General features: G+C 43.1%; 1 protein-coding gene across 4 annotated transcripts in view; it reads right to left on the bottom strand.

Annotated features, from left to right (window-relative positions):
• The window catches only part of CACNA1D (calcium voltage-gated channel subunit alpha1 D), a 296,432-nt gene that overhangs the window by 133,918 nt on the left and 139,877 nt on the right, over positions 1-22,637 (bottom strand). For 3 of the 4 annotated variants that reach the window (XM_035727534.1, XM_027583772.1, XM_027583773.1), the window contains exons 5-8: positions 15,294-15,436; positions 10,790-10,942; positions 10,069-10,265; positions 4,072-4,175 (exon numbers count right to left, since the gene is read on the bottom strand). In XM_035727534.1, coding sequence (XP_035583427.1) covers positions 4,072-4,175; positions 10,069-10,265; positions 10,790-10,942; positions 15,294-15,436 — 597 coding nt within the window. Of the gene's footprint in view, positions 1-3,393; positions 3,498-4,071; positions 4,176-10,068; positions 10,266-10,789; positions 10,943-15,293; positions 15,437-22,637 lie in introns of all 4 variants that reach the window. The other variant, XM_027583774.2, reaches the window with a different exon arrangement.

Genomic DNA, 22,637 nt, shown 5'->3' with positions numbered 1-22,637 from the left:
TACTTCTACGTTCATTAGCTGATATATAAGTCAGCCACCCAATGGGGAAGGCTGCACAATGGGACCACCCCTCCTTGAGGGACCAGGAGACCAAAGCTCAGGACTACAAAGTGAAGTCCCAGAGTTGGTGGCTGACACTGGCAGGACCAGAGCCCAGGCCTTTGCGTCTCTTCTTGGGGGTTTGAACCACACCTTGGGGGCCTAACCACAGGTATGCCTGGTGTCAGGTGGGTCCTGCAGGTGAAGAAGTGAGCCCACTGCCCAGGACCACCATTTTCCCCCCAGGGTATCTGGCAGTGGTTCGAAAGAAACCAAGCACTGAGACACCAACGAGTTCTCTTATTCGGTCTATTTACTGGCAAAAACCTCAAAAGGGACAAGGAGTTTAATGAATAATTTTAAAAGTAAAAAAATCACCAAGCTTCTAAAACACACACACATACACACACACACACACACACAAAAAAAAAAAAAACCCAAAACCCCAGCATGAGAAGAGACGTATCTATCTGATTTATAGACGTGAATGAGACATTCTTTCCAATCCCTGGTCATAACGGAACCATCTCCTCAACGACAATGTGAAATTGTAGCACAAGCTACAGACCTTCTCGGCTCCCCCTCCCCAGAGAACACTACCATCAGAGATAAAAGTCTTCATCTGTGTTCATGCTTGGTTACACAGGGTGTACACTTCATAAACTTCATACTCACCTTGAGAAAAGCATCTGTTGTAAAACCAAAGATTTTTCCAAAGCATCAGTCTTAGAATGCTTTAAACACGTACCAACACCAAATCAAGTGTGCAGATTAAAACCAGTTCACGAATACAATAGGATGGCATGGCCACATACACAAAAAAAGAAAAAAAGCCAAGAAGCAGAAACAAGTATTTTCAAGGGGTTAACAGACTTAAAGACACACAAGCATCATTTAACGATTGTTCATCAGAAGGCGATAGCAAGGTCTAAAGTTTCTAAAACGGGAGGCTTTTAATTCAGTGCTTTAAGGATTGTGTGCTGGTCTGATGGTCCCTAAAGGGCCACGCAACACAAATTATCCCCCTTTTAACATCTACCTCCCTTCAATGTTCCCTAAAAAAAACTGTGAAGACTCTAAGACTAAAGCAAATTTTTAAAAATTTAACAAGAAAATGCATACGAGTGACTCTTTTTGATTTTTTGTTGTTGTTGCTTTGGGAGCCAGTCAAGGGGGAGGAGCTGGGCAGAGGAGCAGGGAATTGTCCAGGGAGGTGGGAGCAAGCTCCTCATCGGTTTTCCCCTGCAGATCCCATATCCCCTTTCAAGATCCAGCTCACAGACATGCAGCCTTCCCAGCCCTTTGGTCTACACCTCTGTTCCAGCTCTGCCATCCTGCACTGCTTCACGACAGTCTCCCCACCAGGCACTGAAAGCCTGAGCCCAGAGCCTCTGTGTCTTTGGCGCACCGGCACCTCGGGTCTCTGGTCCGGAGCCAGGCACGCCATTGCAATCTCCCTCAGAAGGGATCTAGTTTTGTTCTGATACCAAGGTGTTTTAACATTACTTGTTATTTTCCCTAAAATATATCCCAGTAAACTGGCCATCCCGTGAGGGTATCACTGTTGTCATCCTCTATGGGGGTCAACATTTAATGCCCGCCACCATTCTGATAAGGAGCCCTTCCTCCCACCGTTTCCTTTTCCCCTGTATGGAGCTGCTTCATCATCATGCCGGGGCGATGCCTCCTGCTCTGGGAGGCTTAGAGATAAGGCATGTCACTGGCACTGTTAAAATTAGCAGTTTCCATGGCCTCAGTCAGTTTGGTTGAACTTAGAAGACATGGGGTGCCAAGGAATGCATGATAGAATTGCTGTTAACCTCGTGTGGGCCATTCCTGAGGCAAAACTGACACTAGGCTGTTTCTCCAGGGATAAATTCCACCCTTACCCGCCCAACACTAACCTACGGCCACAGAGATTCATCAGGATGAAAGCACTCTTCGAGGGTTACGACTTTCACACAGGGGCTTGCGGAGCCAGTCCTCTGTGGAAGGAAGCTTTGGTGGGAGTGGGGGATGCTGTCACACCCTCAACCTGGCCCCACTGCCCTCACTGGGGGCTCGGGCTCCAGGGCCGTCTCTAGAGAGGGGCTTCCCGAGACAGCTGTGCGTCCATGGTGTAAAACTGACCACGCTCCATCAAGGAGAACCCCAAATACGTTATCCCCTGAAAACAGGCAGGGCAGTTTAGAGGGTGGACAAGGAGCTGTGCTCTCTGCTCTGGAAAAGGCGGTGTTTGGACAAATGTGATCCAGGGCTCCTTGCTGACTCAGCATTCCATGAAGGCATCATCCCCACCCCCCACCCTGAGACACAAGCTTGGAAAGAGGAAGGTAAAGCAGGTGACGACTCACTCATGTGGAATGAAGGGTCCCACCAGTCCTTCCTGAGGAAGTGTGAGCATGGTGGATGACTGGGTTCCTCTGGGGAGATGGGGCCTCTGCCCTCCAGCAGTGTTTAAGTTCTGGGGCAGCTTCTGGGAGAGCCCAGAGAGCCCCTTCTTCCTTCTCAGGGTGCTCCTCTTTCTGGGTGTCTGTGGGCGGTGAGGACACAGAGCCGCCCCAGGGGCTTGGGACAGCATCCCCGAGTACAGGCAGGGCAGAGCCCAGAAACACCAGGAACCCCTTCCCGAGCCAGCCTCCACTCTCTATGGAGAATCCTCTCTATGGAAGGTCATCCAAGGGGTGGAGGCAGCCAAGTGACATTTCAAAAATGGTGACTGAGTGAGCAGGACCATAAGGCCCTAGGAAGTGTGTATGCAAAAGCTGCTCATTACTCTGCATTAGAGATTCCACAAGTGGAAACTAATCATGAGTTAGCGAGACAATTCTCACAGTGACAGTAGCAGAAAACCAAGCAAATAAATGACTTGAAGGATGCAAGATTTTGGAAATTGTCTAGTATTTATGTGCTAATCTAGGCTTATTCCTCTTTCTCAATAAAAACTGAAATGCCCAGGAAATATTCATGATACGCTATGGGTAACTCAAAAAGGCCAGGTTATATACTAATGGGAACAAAGCCACAAAAACATAAGGCCCTTTCCTGGGAGACACCAAGGCTGGGACTCCTTTCACTCACTTGCAATCCGCTTCTGCACATGGGCACACTAATGCACCTGGCTTCAGGGACACGCTTTCATGAGATTAATAATGTGTGGCAAGTGTCAGAAACACAGAATCCCACAGAGAAGATACAGGCAGAGAGAATCACAGTTCAATCCAAAAGCAACACACAGAAGGGATGTCAGAGTCCACACGCATGCAGAGGAGGCGCAGGGAGCAGCTGGGGGACACGCAGAGCCGCCCCACACGAGGCAGCAGCAGAATGTGCAACACGGATCTGACTGCTTACCCACTAAGGACACCAAGAACCAGGTTAAGGACGAAAAATGAGCCAAGGATGATCAGACTAACAAAATACACCCATGGCCATTCCCATCCTATCGCATCATTTACCTGTAAAATGTAAGGAGATCAGTTATCAGTTATCCATTTACTAAAGAGCGGAGCCCCCAGGAGCAGCTGCTAGACCACTCAGGGCTTTGAGTGAAGACTTCAGCTCTGAGGACAGGGACCCCCCACCTAGGACCTTTCATTTTTGTCTTCGGGTACGGACAAGTTCTGCTGCTGAAATCTACAAACCTGGCCTACCAAAAGTCGGCCAGGACCAGCTCATTTAGCTACTGTTTTGTACCAATTAATCTGCATATTTGGATCCAGACCAATCAAGCAATTATAGATGTATCTCATTTTAGGACAGACAAAAGGGCAAGCAATGGAGTCTATTTAAATCCCAAGCAACAACGCTGATTAATTTCTGGTCAATAACCGTTCCATAGCTTTCTTTCATAAAGGCTGGTGAGGTTCCAGGAAGCATCTTGATTTGGGAAGCCTCAGCAGAAGAGAAAGCATCTCAGAGGACATAGAACGTGTTTGGCACCCACCCGGCCAACCCCATCTAGCAAAACCTGTGTGGTCTTGGCAACTGTCCTCAGGACTCTGCTTTCAAGATGAAAGAGGTGTAGCTTACCCGCTCAATACACCAAGTACAAGATTTAGTACGAAAAATGACCCAAAGATGACGAGACTGACAAAATACACCCAGGGCAATTCAAATCCCATAGCATCATTCATCTGCAAGAAATAAGATGGTCTCATAGGAGTGGGTTAATAAGAGGATCTAATAAAGAGAGAGGGTCATTAGAGACAGCATTCTATACATTAAATTAAACATTTACTTAGATTTGAATCAGAGACAATAGCCAAGAAGCATTCACTATATATTCCCAACACACACACACACACACACACACGCACGCACGCACGCACGCACGCATACACACGCATGCCCATGAAGAGTCATCAAAGTTTTGGGGGCAAATAATAGCAGACTTTGACACAGGCAAGGAAATCAGCTGGGATCTGGCTCTTTCTCACTGGAAACACTCTTGGATCATGGACTTTCAGAATAGATCTTGGTAGATCTATTCTAAGCTAGTGCTTAGCTGGAAAGTATTTCCTACACTACCCAAGTTGTTAGAACTTTCTGCTTTTAAAATTTGTGATGGTGGAAAAGTCTTACTTAAACTTGCAACATCTGACTCTATAAATTCTTTTCCTTAGGAAAAAAAACCCTAAAATAATAAATTTCTATTGGAAGCCAACCTATCCAAAGAAACCTAACCCACCTAAAATCTAGATTATCTGCCATCAGTGAGTGCAAGTATAGCTCAATGAACGTAAAGAGGAAAGTGCTCAGAAGTCCACTAGCTGACATGCATTCAAGGGTGCTTTGGGGAATGAGATTTTTGCCAACTACATCCAAGGAAGGACCCAGGAAAAAGAAAGAAACACTTATCTCCCACACCTACCTTGACCTAAATGACCCACCCTGGGAGAGCTGGCTGTAGCTGTGAGCTGACTGGGACGAGGTGAAAGAGGGCTGGTCCAGAGGAACCCTGTGCCACTACTTCTGGAACAATCTCAAGCAGCACAGTTAGACGTGGCCTCCATGGCAGACCCTCACAGGGAAGGTTTGGTCATGAGCAGTTCTCATGCGGGAGCAAACAGGTGCTTTGAGGTTCATGGCTAAAGATGGAACTTCCCAGCAGCACAGATCCGTGTTAAATTAGGCAAACACTTCTCCCAGGAAGGAGGTATTAAAGATCAGTCCAGGGACAAAATAAATGACTGCAGGCCTGACTTTGCTGAACACCCAGAATCTTGGCCAACAGAACTATTTGTGGTCTGTGAGAGTCATGGTTCTTGCCTCGAGGGTGCAAGCCGCCCCTTCGGCCTTGAAGCATGTGATTTCTTCCATATTATCTGGCTCCTGATTTTAGCTTTGCAGAATGAAGTGCATGCATTTCACTATGTTTGCCTCATGCAGAAGCCAAACAGGAAAAGAGAACATTAAAAAAAAAAAAAAAAAAAAAGACTTAACATCTGTTGCTGAAGTCTAAGGAGAGGGCATTAAATCCCTTATGAAACACCTGTTTGGCCACATGAAAATTGATGTGCTTAATAGAACTCCTATCGGTCTGCACATCTCACATTGGCAATTAGAGTAATGAATGAACCGGGGCCATGGCTGCAATTGTTGATCTAATTAAGCTGGATAAACTAATTTCAGAAGGAAGGCAGAGGATAATTCTTCCAAAGCAACGACACCACTAACCTTATTTAAAAACCCGTGTATAGAGGAGAAGAACCAGGCTGCCTGGCGTAGTGGCCAGAGCCCAGCCTGGAGTCCGGACCTTCCATGGAGACCTCTCTGGGTCTGTCTCCTCTGTGTGGGAGCAGCGCAGGCGACAGGGGAAAGCGTGCTCGTAGGGTGAGGGAAGGATGGGCCACGTCCGGGACTCCCATCAGGAGACCTCACCCTTGTACAGCCCTGGCGCTGGATGTCCCGCCTTGAGAGAGTTGGCTCCAGCAGTGAGCTGACCGGGAGGAGGTGAAACAGGGCTGGTCAGCAGCCAGGCCAACTGCTTTACCAATCCTCATTCAGATCTCAGTCTTTTCTTCCAGGGAATGTTCTAGCAACAGCAGTCTGCTCCACTTGGGAGGGCACTTTTTTTTTTTTTTAATTAAAGCGGCTTTTAACTTCTTGGGAGTAGGTGTTGGACAGATTCACATTTACGTGGAGCAGAAATACCAACTGGAATGATAGCTGGGGGCTGGAGGGAAGGCCACAGAAGACGGTCTCTAACTCTCCAGAAGGTGGGGGACAAGAAACAAAACTTCAGCTCTCAGGGCCAGTCTTTCTCCAAAACTAAATCTCAACCCAAGTCTCTTCTCAGAGGCCAGTATTTCTCAGACCTTACTGTATACACAGGACAAGTCAGAACTGGCAAGCTATTCCCCAAAATACCCAAATGACAATAAAGACTCTGCTGGGGATTTTGTCTGCATGTGGTCTTTATCAACAAGGAAAAAATCAGCACGAGCTGAAGGGTTTCAATTTAGATTCATTCTTAAAAGATTCATATCAAAGTCATCATGTGGGGTCACCTGGTACCTAGAAAATAATATTCTATTTAGTTTGTGTTTTTCCCCTCATTTCAAAGGCCGAAATGCACATTCTTATCTCCAATTAAAGACCAACCTAAGGCTTTTTTTTTTTCTTTCTAACTGGTGAAAACACTACTGGGAATGTGGTATACTGGTTGTGGCTCCGCAAGCCAGGAATGAGAGAAAGGCACAGAAAGACATGCCGTCAGCCAATGAGAAAGGAATTTCCCAGGTGTCTTGAATGAAATAGATGGTCAATTGGATCATGAGAACTTCCCATTGGAGTCTGGCAGCCAGCACCTCCATAGGTGTGTTCACTGAGGAAAGAGCTTGGCTCTAAGGCAAAAGGTCATAAATGTTTTATATATTAGTAGTTCTCTCCTGAAACCAACACTATTTTAATTTCCTATCCTTAAAAAGATTTCCTCTGAACTGAAGAAGAATTGGATCATATAGTCTAACTGTGCATCTTGTAGACAAGAAAACTAAAGCCCAGAGGGTTGTGATGACCTACCGAAGGTTATGCACCCAGCCCTATCCAGCCTTCATGCTCTTCCCTTGCCCTACACCCTGCTGCCTCCGTAGACAACAAATATGCGTGGGTCAGATGGCAGTGTAATTATGCTTATGGAACTCACTTTATAAAAGAGCTCTAGAAGGACTTTTTTTTTTCCCCACCAGAAATTGTTAATCCCACTCCCACACATCTGAATGGTTCTAAGTATGTCTTCCTGCATATTAGACCCACCCGCACTTTTCTCAAGACCCAGCCAGTCCTTTGCCAGAAATTCTTGAGAATCAGGCATCAATGAGCTTGAGAACACTGACTGAACAGAAGCTTGACAAGATGTGAAGTAATCCCTGGCGAAGACTTTGCCCACCATATATAAACGCCTGAAGGATTGAGAAACTTGCTTTCAATCAATATCTACAATCTAATCTCCTTGGTCATCTCTCAAGATGTGCCCTTTACACCCTAGTTGTGCACAAAAAATGATATTTAAACATGGCCCTTGTACGCTGAGGCAATGGGATTGTACCAGAAGGAGTAAGAGTAACAAGTATTTGTCGAGCACCTGCTCTGTACTAGGCACAGTTGTGTATCTTCCACCTGACCACAGCCCATTAAATATTAAGAAGGTTTGGTGTCTTGGCTCTTGTCTATCTCTGATGAGTTAATAAATGTAATCAATAAGTAATTAAAAACAACCTGATGTGTTTCAGAGGATAAGATCTTAGTGAACTGTATGGGAGATTACTTAGCTGCCCTCTAGTGTTCTAGAATGATTCACAAACCTCTGACAGTAGAGAATGCCAAGGAAAGAGTGCTGAGTTCCAGTCTAGGGCAGGGGCCACCAAACCATGACCTGTGGGCCAAAGCCAGCCCACCACCTGCCTTTGCACAGCCCGTGACCTTCAAAATCCCAGACCTTCTAAGAAAGGGATATAGACTGAGATAATGTTGATAAGTTACTTGAGTTCCTCCATTAGAATGAAGGTGCCCTGTAATTCACAGAGAATATAATTATTATATTGTCAAATTATTAGCTCTACGATTGTCATATTAACAATAGAGATAATAATTATACAATCCTAGGTGATACTTAAAGGTTCTGAGGAAAGCAATGGGAACTTTTGTTTCTGGGTGCATGGAGTTTTCTCTCCTTGAATCACATACTCCCAGTTCTCACTTGCTTGACAACAGAAAAACTGTCATGAGAGAATCCATGTACAAAAATATAACAAAGTATAAAACTGTGTATTAGTCAAGGCATGTTGGATCAGCAGTGGACAATTCACTCTGACAACAGAGAGAACAGCAGAGCTGAGAGAAGTCACACATTTTTTTTTAAATCAGAATGTTTCTGTCCCGTTTGGTGGTGGGGCAGGGATCAAAGTTTGGGCTATTTGGATAAATCTTTTCTATGTATCAGAAACTTCAAGGCAAGAGTGAGAGTGAGACCTCAACTAATCTAACTAGGATTTGCAACTTTGAAGGTAATACTGACAATGAACCTTTTATCTAATTTGAAGGTCCCCTTGCTATGACCATGATCTTGGCTCATCCAATATAATTTCCCTCCTTCTTCCTCTTCATGAAAGGCATTATCTTATGGATATAAATAACACACATGCATTACCATACACACACACACACACACACACACACTCTCTCTCTCTCTCTCTCTCTCTCTCTCTCTCTATCTCTCTTTCCTAGGACAATAAGAAAAGGGAAGGGAAGAGAAACAAGATAGAACATGTTGGTGATGCTCAAAACTTTTTACCAAACTAGACTCACGCTTTGGGGAAGAAAATAAAAACATATCTTCTTTACCTAACATTGACTATATAAGGACTTCTACAATCCTGTAAGCATGGTGTTCACTGGTGAAGGGAAGCAAAAACCTATTTATAACCATCGTGTGTCAGGTTCTCTGAAGTTATAAAGGAATATGGAACCCTACAAAGAGTCTAAAATTTAGACACTGCCAGAAGTTACTTCTCAATTTCTAACTAAAGACTGCCCATTCAAGAAGTACTTTATTACTAATTGCCTTTTAACAAATCATTATTGGAAACCTGATTAATCCCATTTGAACTTGGGTTTAGGCTCAAAATCTGCATGTCAGCTGTTTTTCCCAGCAATCTGTGCCATGGAAATTAATTTCTAAACTTCTGTGAGCTTTTTCAAAATTCTACCAAATAAATAAGCAAACAAACTCAGCTCTGGGAAATAGTTGTTAAAATACTACTGTTCTTCATTTATAGCAAACCCTTCTGGCTCTGTCAGGAACAAGAAGAACCAGACCTTAGCCACAGAAAGGGCTGCAATGTCTGTCTGTTGTCATTGCAGGTTGGATGGGTCCACCAGCCCTGGAAGTTTGATGTGCCTTTCCCACCCTCCCTGCCAGACTTCTAGAGCTCCAAAGAGAAAGGAAGAGAGAGGTAGGGGCTTGTGCTGGGCTGATTTATGGGAATGCTGAAGATGCAAAAGGGAAATAGCATAATAAGGGAAAAATCCATTTTGGCCTGAAGGTTGTAGGTTGTACTAAGTTCACGGAAAGCATAAAAGTGATCCAATTTATATTCCCTATCTTCTGTTTAGGATCTGGTAGAGCAACCTACATTTATGTTAAAAAAAAAAAAATCAAACTCGTGGAAGTCCAGAAGGCTCTTAACTTGGAAAATAACCCCTGGCTCTCTAAGAGTTTAATTCAGAATGGCCCTGACTTTGGGATTTCCTCTAAAGCAAGGACTCGTGGGCACACTAAGCAGCAAGTCCCCACGTAGACTGGGGGAGTGGGGGCAGCCCACATTACACAGTGGCTTTCTGGAATAGAAACTAGGGCCCTGAGGAAGAAAGAGGAGGAGTCTTACTGAGTGAGGAGAGGGTCTGCTTCCCTTCCCAAGAACTGTCAGGGTTTCTTTTTCAGCTAACTCTTCAATGGCTCTAGCAAATGCAACACTCTTATCCAAAGAAAGAACACTCCACACACTCTGTCCTCCAGCTGCTTACCCAGTAGAGCACGTCTGTCCAGCCCTCCATGGTGATGCACTGAAACACGGTGAGCATGGCAAAGGCAAAGTTATCAAAGTTGGTGATGCCTCCATTTGGGCCAACCCAGCCACTCCTACACTCGGTGCCATTGGAGGCACACTGGCGTCCATTCCCTGAGAACGCACATGGCGCTGGGTCCTCTTCGGCTAGGATATCTGCAAACAGAGCACACAGGCTTCACCACTCCAGACATGAGCACCAGGAAGCCCAAGGCCGGCGGAAGCGGAGTGCCCTTGCCAGAGTCTGGAACACCAGCCTCCCAGCTATGCTGTCAGACTCTCACTTGACCCTCAAGGTCCACTTCAAAGACTCCCTCCTTCATGGCATATGCCATTTCTGTACTCAGAATCCATGGCTCTCTCCTCCACCCTGACTCTATAGCACCTTTCTTAAATGTATAGAGAATAATGGTGGGGATTCCACTCATGTTCTAGTATTGGGGGTACCTCATCTTATTTGCCAGGAATACATAGGAAATCAGCATAGAAAAGGAGATTAAATCCTCATTTATTCTGAACATAATTCATGCTAAGAACTGGCTGGTTCTTACTGGTTTTACTGGTATATTTGGCTTCCACCCCTCACCATTTCGTTTTAGATTTTCCCAAAACCACAGAAGTTATTTTGGGAAAAATTAATTTTTTTAAAAGTTAGGTTAGCTACCATTTTCATTACTCACCTGTGTCAGCAAAAAAACATGTTTTGTGCATTTTTCCAATAAAAAGTTCCAATCCTATAATAGCATAGATTATGATTACAAATAATACCAAAAGGGCTATGTGAAGGAGGGGAACCATGGCTTTTATAATGGAGTTCAGGACAACTTGTAAACCTAGGAGAGATAGAAATAAGTTTGTGAGCCAGGGAGATACTTCAAGGATACATACATATACATATACTTCAAGGATAAATATATATATTATGTGTATACATACATACATATATACATACATATATATACACACGCACATATCTATATATAAATACACATAAAATTCCTGATGCCCTGATGCCTGCTCCATATGACACACAGTAATAAAACTCAAAGAGATATTTAACATTAAACTAACATTAAACCTGGATGTGAGATAAGTTAAAAAGGAACCTAAAGACCATCTAATCCAACTGCCTCACGCAACAGATGGAAAAACTAAGCCCCAGAGAGAGGACTTACTGCCCAATATCAAAGTCAGTGATTCATTCATGTGTTCGTTCATCCATTCAACAAAATTCCTTGAACAGCTACCATGTGGCAAGCGTAAAGTTTAGTGCTTTGGGAAATATGAAGATGTATTACATAAAGTGCCTTCTCTCAAAGAGGGTATGTTCTAGAAGGAGACATAAGAATTAAACACAAATTACCCTAGGGTAGCACACAGACGCTATAGTCGAACAGTTAAAATTAAAGAGGGATGGATGAAAGACATCGCTTCTGAGTGGCAATTAAGACAGAGGACTGGATAGCAGCCCCCTCTCGCCAGGGCCTAAAGGTGGAAGAAGATGGATTTGCACAGGTGGGCCTGGGACAGGGGCCACTCTGGCCAGAGGGAAGAGCACCAGAAGCACAGAGGTGAGCCAGGCAACGTGGGCCGGGTGCCCGTGAGTCTTGGTTGGTGGTCACACGGTGGAAAGAAGATCAGGAAAGAAAAGCAGATTGCAGCAAGGTAGCTCTGGGTATTAAATTGGATTACAGGCCCAGACTTGAGTCCATTGGCAAAACCCCCATGCCTAACCAACAACAAGCCTGTCAAAAGGAGGCTGCCCCTGGAACGAGGGAGGGAGGAGGGGGCAAGAGCCGCTTTGCACCGGGGAAGCCGGATCATGGGCGTAGCATTAAGAGGGAAGTGTTGTGCAGCTGGGACGTGGACTTGAGAGACGAGGATGGGGCCCAGACACCTGGAAGTTCTGCACAGAGCCACACTCCGAGCTGCAGCGCAGGACGGGAGTGAGATCACGGAAAGAGGGTGGGCGAGGCGACCCTGAGGTTAGGAGCAGGTAGACAGAAGCAGCAGACTGAGGGTCAGAAAGAAACCAGAACCCACACTGCAGCCAGGCTTCCGGACTCCCGGGTTTAGCGCCCGTGTTCTCCCCCCACCCCACGAGCACAGACGCTGCTCTGTGCCCTTCACGCTTTCCGCATTCTTCCCTCTCTTCCCCTACCCCTCCCCGCCGTCTCTCCCCCTTCACACTGCTCTTTTAGAGTATCTTCTCACTCTCCCAATACATACTCAAAGAACAAAAGAGCCTAAGAAGCCAAGACGCTAGAAGACAGACAGAAGTCACAACACACCAAGCAAAGAGAGTGTTCACTAGCAACAGCAACGAGAGTTGACTGTGAGTGGAAGTACACGGAAAGCGGGGAGGGATGAGATGCAGAGGGAACACCGCGAGAGGGGGATTTCAGACTCAGGAAGAGCCCGTCTTTCCAAGACCCTCGTTACAACCCAAATCCTAGGTATTACCTTCAGATATTTAAATGTTCAAGTGGTTTTAGAAAAGAAATGAGTCATAGGATGACTTTTAAGGTCTTCACCTTTTATCAGGCATTAGATGAAAAGAAGTAACTGCTCTAATGTACTCAGGGGTTTGTTCTATCATTTGGGTTTTTGGTTTTGTTTTGTTTGTTTGGTTGGTTGGTTGGTTTTTGTTTTGTGTGGTTTTTTTTTTTTTTTTCCCCAGACATGGATGGGCCATTCAAAATCATCATCTGGCACTTAGCTCTTCTAAATTCTATGGAAATTCTCTGGTAGGGAGCTGTGTGTTTCATGAACATGTTTGTTCGTTGTATCTACTGTATTTCCGATTGGCCAAAGTTATGAGATAATGAAGTTTATCTTAATGTGAATGTGTAGACTTTACTGACATTGGGCTCCTTTGAACATGATCAGCACATACAACAGAGCTCACGGGACTCCAGTTCTGGAGACAGTGGGGTGGAATGGAAAGAACACTAGGCCAGGAACCAGGAGAGTGTCCATCTGTCCCCATTCAGCCACCCACTGGCTGTGAGAATCTGCACGAGCTGCTGCCCCTCCACAGCCCTTGGCTTCCTCATCTAAAAGACGATGCCCATGGATGAGAAGGTCTGTAGGGTTCTTTCCCATTTGATGGTCCAGGACTCCGATCAATATTTATCATCTGAGTATGGGTGGTTAATAACTCCACAAATGTCTGAACTCTCTTTTACAATATATATTTACCTGCCAACGAATCAACATATATTCACAAACACACACGAAATCGTGTCTTATAGAACAGTCTGAATTCTCTATAGAAGGCACAAGATAATTCCCAGGTAAGTGTAAGCAGTCACACCTTCCCTGGCATTTTTAACAATTTCAGGGTTCTTACGAAATCACCAGGCCCCAGTTGACAACCAGCATGGAAAACATTATGACCCAGAGCCCCCCAAAACACCATCTCCCCCAAGCCCAGTTGGGGCTGATGAGAGACTTGGGTGTTCTCCACTAGGGCAATTAATAAATGTGGGCTAAAAAGTCCTCAACAAGACTCAGGTCCCCATTTCTCCCTGCTGACCTCTGGGAGAGTGTGATGTAGAGCTCCAATCCTGTTACAAAGGAGACAAGGAAGAAATCTAGTTTAAAACGTGTTCTCAAGAACACCCGGGAATCCTAGACTAGTCATTTAGTGAAAACCTTGTTAAATAAGAAAGCCAAAACAATGATCGGTGAGTTTGGGAAGCTTCACCGGCCAGACTTACATGCATGAAGCCACAGCACCCGCTTGTCCTTACAACATATGCTGCAAACAGGCTGTCCTGTCATTTGCTCTTTGGGGGAAAACAGGCTGTCGTGGTAACTTTAAGATTAGATTAGGCTATAACAACTAAATCTGAAAGAACATGCTTGCTCATTGAACTTCTCATTTCATCATGTTACACATAACAAAACCAGTCATTTCCAAGGTATTTCTATTTTCCTCAATTGCTTCCAGACAGCTCTGCGGTTTTGACTTGCGCTGATCTTTTTCAATGAAAATAAATGAACCATCTGGAAAAACAAGTACACATAAAACACCACTTCCTACATTTTAAAATGTTAAATTTGGAAATCTTTTTTTTTTTCCAGGGAATTTTTGGTGTGTCCCGAGTGCCAACAGGTTTAATAAAATTTCATGAAAAACTTCTGGAGAGGCAAAAACATGATCTGTGCTCTTTTGATGGCTTTGTGAGTCGTGAAAAAACAGGCACACCCTATTGTCCCATAGCCTTCCTCCAGCTGGAGCAGGCAGCTGCCGCCACAACCCTTGGAGAGGCGCTAGGACTTCTACCTTCAAGTCCCCACCACGGGTGTCCTTCGAGGCACAGAGCCCAGTGAAGCACACTCTAGGCTCCTTAGGGGAGCAGAAACAGCCTACAGCTGCCAGGCAGAGCACAGCCAGAGCATCTGTCCCAGCTCAGGTGGCACTAAACCTGGCCCAGACATCTGGAGCAAAAAGCAAACTAGGGCCTGGCACAGACAGGTATCATAGCCTAGTGGAGGAAAACAGCATCTCTCGCCATGGAGGGCCACCTCTGCTCCAGACATTGTGTTGTGGGGGGCTCTCCCTGCATCATCTCACTCGGTCCTCCAAACCACCTGCAAACAGGTCCTACCCTACCCTACATACAGGGACGACCTGGAAGCATCCGCCTCTTCCCCCAGAGCCAGACATGAGCAACTCCTAAGAGTGGAGAGCTGAACAGATGTTCCAGGAGTCCAGCCCCCTGTTGCTGCTCACTTTGAAGAAAGGCAGTTGGCCGGGAGCCCTGCAATACCCTCCTCCTCTGCATTAGCCACCACTCTCAGAGGGGCAGGCCTGGGAGCAGGAGGAGGTGGTGGCTATGAGGTGTCCAAGAAGGAAAACCAGGCTGGAATCAGGAGGCCTGACCTCAAGGCCTCATGTCACCACTCGCTCAGTGTCTCTGTAAGAGAAGAGTCTCCTACAAAATCAGGAAGACAACAGTCACTACCGGCCCTTTCTCAGGGCCGTCACGGGGGTCCAAGGTGACCACGCAAGCAAAAGCGTGTCGTGAACCATGAAGGCCTCCGTGGTCGTCTGTGGAGCCCCTGGCTGGCACACCACAACTCACCTGGCAGCGCTTGGCTCCAGAATCCTGAGCCCCACCCAGAAGAAAAACCAAGTCAACAAACTCCTGGCTTTAGGAAACAAGACGTGCTTACTGGGCACTCCTGACACTAGTCGAAGTGGTCGTAACACCCGAAAGGCGCGGAGGGCTTTGACATCGAAGCCTCCTGACTTGCCACTGGAGTGGTTACCGCCTTCTGTTTCTTTGGTTAATTGTTCCAGAATTACACTAAACAATCTGAAAAAAAGAAGAAAGGAAGAAATGTTAGAGTCTGTCACCCAGGGAAGCAGCACGGGAGGATAATAGTTATTTCTGCACAAGGGCTAATTCTGTGGGGCTGCTGCCTACATGAAAGGGAAGCAGGGCAAAGGCAAGAATCAGGCTGTGAATCCCAAAAGCCACCCTTACCTGTGACATGACTGGGACAAAGATTGAGCTTGGCTGTTCTCCTGCCAACCCTGAGCAAGTCCGGTCCCATGGAAGAGGGGACTCACTGGGGATCCAACGACGACAGGTGGACACCCCGGAACATAAGTCTCAAGGACAACCAACATGGCGGCTACCTTCCATGCACATTCACTATGTGCCAAACACTTTACATACATTATCTCAGTCCTCACAAAGTGTTATGCAGTAGGGATTCTTAATCATCTTACACATGAGGAAACACACTTGATGAGGACAAGTAACTTGCCCAGGGTCACACTATTAGTGTAGAACTAACGAATGAATCTGGGTATGTTGGCCTCCCCAGTATCCAGGTCCCATGAGGACGGGGACTTTTAATCTGTGTTGTTCATTTGTTTGTTTAGTCTGTTCAAGCCTAGTGCCTAGAACAGTTCTCAACACAGAAGGTGCTCGAGAAATACCTGAGGAGTAAATCAATGGGTGAATGAATATTGACTTCAAAGTCCCAAATCTTAATCAACGTGTTACACCATTTCTGGTACAGACTCTGACACACACACACACACCCCTCCACCCTCACAGGGATGTTCAAGGAATGATGTAAATCACAGATGCTGAGGAGTTGTGCAAAGGCCAAAAGCAGTAACCCAAGGTAAGGGATTAATACCGTCATTTTCTCTTTTGAAATGTGCATAATATTGTATCTGGCAGCCACGACACATTTTTCCTACTCTCCAAAGGTTTTTCGGATAAAGCTATTTTCAGACAATCTGCTCACTTGACAGTTACTTTTGCTCTTTCAAATAAACATTTATTCTTTGGAATTATTGCTTGTTTTTCAGAATAAATATAAATTTGCCCATTTCAAATAGAATCAACTCCAGCCAATCAGATTGTGGGGATGACTGGCCCAGCAACAAAGAAAAGGTTTCCAAAGTTTAATTAGGAGCTGAAGCAGAAACTCTGCCCCCACTGGCATGCCTCTGGACTGCCAAGACATGAAGTCCATAAAATACAGGGTGGTCTGATCACAGTCCTGATCAGGCATAGTCCTATCGTTCTGGGGCACTGAAAGACCAGCCATTTGAACAACACTACAGCAATTAGCAGTGAATCTAGCTGGGGGCAGAGGGGGTTGGCGCCAGGGGCAGAATAAATCAAGCCTCTACCTTTTCAAACCTTCAGATGGTGGGCTCTCTCTAGTTATGACTGGGGAAACAGATCAAATTTATGACCCGTTTCTCTCATTAGAATAGTTTTATTTTTTTAATTACTGTAGATCCCTGCAGCAAGGCTCAAGTTAAAAGTCTCCCCTCCAAAACAAGTTCATAGCCTCCCGAAAACAAAGAACAAGGAAGAAAGAAAACCTCAAACTCTTCTGAAATGTGGCAGCCACAGGAATTTTCATCCCAAAGGGTTAGGAAAGTAATTTATGCAGGTGGTGACTGAAGATCACTTTCAAGTGTCTATGTTTTACAGTGCATACTTCACGGTCCTTTTACCCCCTTTTTCTTCAGCAATGCCCTTGAAAACAGGTGAATGATGTCTCGCTCCCATTACAAAGGAACCTGAGCCAGAGAGGGAAGCTAGCTGCCTTCTCCAGATAGCCAAGGGTGGAAGGGGCTGGGGCTGGGATTCCATTCCTAAGAGTTAGGAGGCTTTAGGAAAGTTCCTCTCCTCCTCTGGGCCTTAGTTTCCCCCACTCTGTAAAAGGAGAAAACTGGATTAAATGATCCAGAGCCCTGCCCTTCCCAGTCTAATATTCTGTGATTCTACTCCCTTCACCACTCATGCCCCCCACCCTCAACAAAAAAAGTACCACACGCCTGGCAAGTTCAGGACATGAAGAGAAAGTATTTGATCCTAGAATGTTACAAAGTTTACCCCAACGCAGGAGCAAAAGGCAAGGAGCTACTGAAACGGACTCAAGTTAGAAATGAGCACCCCATGTTCTTCTTCACAAAAGCTTAAGTGATGAGCCTGAAATATATGTTGACTGAAACATTAGGTGGGTGGAATAAACTTTTCTATACAGGGAACACTCTCAGCTCTGGTAGACACATTGAGTCCTCCTGTGGTCACACTATTATGGTTAACATTTTAGAAGTATCAATCACTTCCTTAATGTCTCTGTTATTGGGAATCTTGACAAAAGCAATAGGTCACAGTTGGCTTGGAACGGAAAGTCCATTGGATTGAGATACAGCTTGCAGTTGGAGACTTTAGTGAGTAGGAATTTGATTCCCATGAAGACCCAATAACTTTTCTTTCTTTAACTTTTCTTCTGCTCTTTGACTATAATTTGGTGTATATTTTGGATAAAAAAATAATCAGATGTTCTCAAGTTCTTCATATTTAATGACAAAGACCAATGAGACCATTCCTATTTTAGTTTCCTAATTTCTTTTAGTTTTTTTTCTCTTTTTTTCCTTTTGTTTTCTCTTTTAGTTTTTAAGTCAACTTTATTACAGCTCAACTTATATATGATAAAATACATCTATTTAAAGTGTACAATGAGAGGAGTCTTAACAAATGTAGAAGTCCAAGTGCAAACACCACGTCAAGATCTAGAACATTTCTACCATCCCCAGTAGTTCTTTAATGGCTCTGTGCAATTATCTCCCTCTCAGCTCAGCCTTTGGTATCCACTGATTGTCCATCACTTTGGGTTGTTTTTTTCCCATTTCCAGAATCTTTTATAAATGAAATCATACAACATATGTTCTTCTTTTAACTTCTTTTGCTCCCCATGTTTTTGAGACTTATCCAAGTTGTTACATTTATTCACAGTTCATTTCTTTTTATTGTTGGGATATTCCATTGAATGAATATATCACAATGACTCTATCCATTCACCTGTTAGGAGATATCTGGGTTGTTTCCAGTTTTTCTCCATCATGAATAAAGTCTCTGTGAGCATGTGTTTTCATCTATCTTGGGTAAGTACCCAAGAGTAGTGCTGGTAATATGGTCCTGTGGTTAGTGCATGATTAACATTTTAAGAAGCTGGCAAACTTTTCCAAAGTGACTGCACCATTTTCCATTTCCACAAGCAGTGTATGAGAGTTCCAATTGCTCCGTATCTTGGCTAAGATGTGGTATTGAGAGTCTTTTTATATTTAGTAATGGTAGTGGGTATGTAGTGTGCCACTGGGATTTTAATTTGCACTTCCCTAATTTCTAATGATGTTGAACATCTTTTCAGGTGCCTGTTAACCATTTACATATCTTCTTTTGTGAAGATCTATTTGAATCTTCTGTCCATTTATATACTGGGTTGTCTTCTTACTAATGGGTTATAAGAATTCTTTATATATTCTGAATGCAAGTCCTTTGTCATATATCTGTATTGTGAATATTTTTTCCTAACCTGTGCCTTAATTTTTAATTTTCTTCACACTATCTTTTGAAGAAAAATTTTAAATTTTGATAAGCTCCAAAATTTCAATGACCTCTTTTATGGCTGATGCTTTTGGGGTCCTAAAAATTCTCTGCCTGCCCCAGGGTCATAAAGATCTTCCCCTAGACATTATATAGTTTTAGCTTTCACATATAGGTCTATGATCCATTTTAAGGTAATATTTGTGTGTGTTATAAGGTAAGAATAAAGATTCTTTTTTTTTCATATGGATAAATAGTTGTTCCAATGCCATTTGTTAAAAACTGACTACAATTTAGTACTACAACTTATAACTCAACTCACTGAAGTATCAAGGCACCTTTGTCTAAAATCAATTGATCACATACATATAGGTCTATTTCTAGCATCCCTAAGTCTGTTCCATTGATCTTTATGTCTACTTCTTATGCCAACATCATACAGTAGTCTTGACTACCGTAGCTTTATAGTAAGCCCTAAGATCACGTTCCAGCTTTGTTCTTAAATATTTCTTTGGCTAATCTAGAGCCTCTTTAACTTCCATATAAGTCTTAGAATAAATTGTCAATCTCTACAACAATCCTCCTGGGATTTAGATTAGGATTCAATCTATAGTTCAGTTTGAGAAGAACTGATAGCCTAACAATAACTGAGCTGTCCAATCCATGAACATGGTACATCATTCCATTTATTTATTCTTTAAGTGCTCTCAGCAAAGTTTAGTCATTTGTAGTGTGCTGTTTATCCCTAAATATTTCACGCTTTTTGATGCTATAGTAAATAATGCCTTTAAAATTTCATTTTCCAATTGTTCATGACTAAGATATAGAAATTCACATGTTTTAATACTGACCTTCTCTCCAGAAACATTGCTAAATTCATTCAGAATACATAATTTTGTATGATTTTAATACTCTTAAATTCAGTGAAACTTATTTTATGGCCCAGAATATTTCTTGGTCAATGTTCCATGTGCATGTGAAAAGAATGGGCTTTCTGGTCTTGAGTGTTCTAAAAATGCCAGTTAAGTCAAGCTAGGTGGTATTGTTCAAATATCCCTATATACTTAGTGATTTTCTGTCTAGATGTTCTATCAATACTCAAGGGAGAAGTATTAAAATGTACAACTACAATAACAGAATAGAATTCCTTTCAGTTCTTTCCGGGTTTGCTTGGTGTATTTTGAAGCTCTGTTATTAGGCATATATTGTGTATCTTCATGAAAGAATTCTTTTATCACTATGAAATGTCTCTATCCTTGATAATATTCCTTATTCTGAAGTCTACTTTTTTGGACTAATATTGCCACTCTACCTTTCTTTAGATTAGTTTTCACATGATATATATTTTTTCTGGCTTTTTACTTACAAATTCTTTGTAAGTAACCTAACCTAGGTTAGGTTTCTTGTAGATACTCTAGAGTTGGGTCTGGGTTTTTTTTTAGTGTATAAAATCTGGTAAACTCTGGATTCTAATAAAGATTTAGCTGGGTTTAAATCTACTATCTTGCTATTTGTTTTCTGTTTGCCCTGCTCATTGTTCCTTTTTTCTTCATCCCTTTTTTGAATTGAGCTTTTAAAAATTCTACTTAATCTCCAACACAGGCTTATTAACTATACCTCTTTGTTTTTTCTAGTGGCTTCTCTAGGGCAAATGTCAGCAAAAATCTTCTGTGGAGGTCAGAGAGTAACTATTTTAGGACTTGCAGGCCACAGGGTCACTGTCACAACTATTCAGTTTTGCCATCCTAACACCAAATAGCCACAAACATGAGTGAGTGTGACTGTCTTCCGATAAAACAATCTTCCAAAGCAGACGGGAAAATACTTTGCCAATGTGAAAAAGAAAGAAAGGCAATAAACCATATCTGGCCTATGGGCTGAAGTTTGCTGGCCTGTACTCTTGGGTTTGTAACACACATCTCTAACTTATTACAGTATACTTTCAAGTAATATTTTGTCATATTTACCGCCAACTGTACAAGCTCTTTTCAATAGTATATAGCTATTTTCTTCTTCCTGTCCTTTGTGCTATTATTGTCGCATATTTTACTTTCATAGAAGCTACAAACTCCACAATACATTGTTACTACTTGTGCTTTAAATAATCAATTACTGAGAAAAAAAATGTTTTTATATTTACCCATGCATGTGCCCTTTCTGGAATTCCTTTAACATTTGTTGAGGTACAGGTTTACTTGGGGTGAATTCTCAGCTTTAGTTTGTCTGAAAAAGTCTGTTTTTACTTCAATTGTGAAAGCTATCTTCACTGAATAAGAATTCTAGGTTGGCATTTTCCTCAGCACTTTAAAGATACCTCTCTACTGTATTCTGGCTTCTATAGTGCTGACAAAAAGTCCAGGGATGTCTTTTTCTCTGACTACTTTTTCAGATTTTCTCTTTATCCTTGGTTTTGAGCAATTTCATTATGAATTATGGTGTACTTCAGTGTAGCTTTCTCTATGTTTACTTTGCTTGAGCTTTGTTGAGCTTCTTAAATTTGTGAGTTTGTATTTATCATCACATTTAGAAAATCTGGAGTCATTTCTTCAAATATTTTTTTCTGGCTCCCCTCTATCTCCTCTCTTCTGGGACTCCAAATATATGTATGTTAGACCACTTGATATTACCCCGCAGGTCACTGAGGTGGTGTTCAATTTTTCTCGATTATTATTCTTTGTGTTACTGCTAGGTCTTCAAGTTCCTTGACTTTTTTTTTTCCTGCTGTTGTGTCTAATTTGCTATTAAGCCAATCCAGGAAAATTTTTCAGCTCTCAGAGTCCCATGTGGTTCTTTCTTATATTGTCTCATCTTTTCCCATTGTGGTCATGTGTTCCTTTATGTCCACATATTCATAATAGCTATTTTTAAAGTCTTGTAAAGCAATTATCTACTAATTCCATCATCTCTGTCATTTCTAGGTCTGTCTCTATAGATGGAATTTCCTTCTGGTTATGGTCATATGTCTTAATTAATGGCCATAAGATTTGACGGGATGCTGGACACTTGTTAAGTGTCTGGATTTTGTTGTCTTCCTTTAAAGAGTGTTGAGTTTTCTTTGTGAGGCAGTTTGTTTTGCACGTCAGTTTGTTCCTTTTCAGGCTTCTTTTCAAACCTTATTAGCAAGGGATTCAGGTGATCTTTACTCTGTAGCAGGAGTTGGCAAAACTGTTCCATAAGTGGCCAGATAGTAAATAGTTTAGGCTTTGTGGACCTAAACTACTCAAATCAACTATGTAAACAAATGCATGTGACTATGTTACAATAAAACTTTATTTACAAAATTTTTTGGCAGGCTAAATTTGGCCCATTGGCCATAGTTTGCCAACCCTTACCCTAGAGTTAGTTTAGCCCTACTACTAATGGCCCTTCTGGGGTGTCTACTGACAGTCCACGGTGTTTATTGAGGCCTCCATTCTGGTTGGTCATAACTCGAACATCTCGCAAACCTATGTGAGTTGTAGTTATTATTCAGCTAACAGTCTCCAGCTTTTCTTTTTTTTCCCTAATAGTATTATTTGACTGGCCTCCTGGATTCTCACCCCGGTAAGGGTAGATTATTCTTCAGGCAAAGCTCAGGAGGACCACAAGGCATATTTATGGAGCTCTTTCTCTGAAAAGCCCCCTCCCCCTCCCATCTCATGTCTATCAA

This window comes from Zalophus californianus, chromosome 1, assembly GCF_009762305.2.
Source record: "Zalophus californianus isolate mZalCal1 chromosome 1, mZalCal1.pri.v2, whole genome shotgun sequence".
Classification (NCBI taxonomy): domain Eukaryota; kingdom Metazoa; phylum Chordata; class Mammalia; order Carnivora; family Otariidae; genus Zalophus; species Zalophus californianus.
Note: the sequence above shows the minus strand (reverse complement) of the source record. Positions and strands in the feature narration are given on the sequence as shown.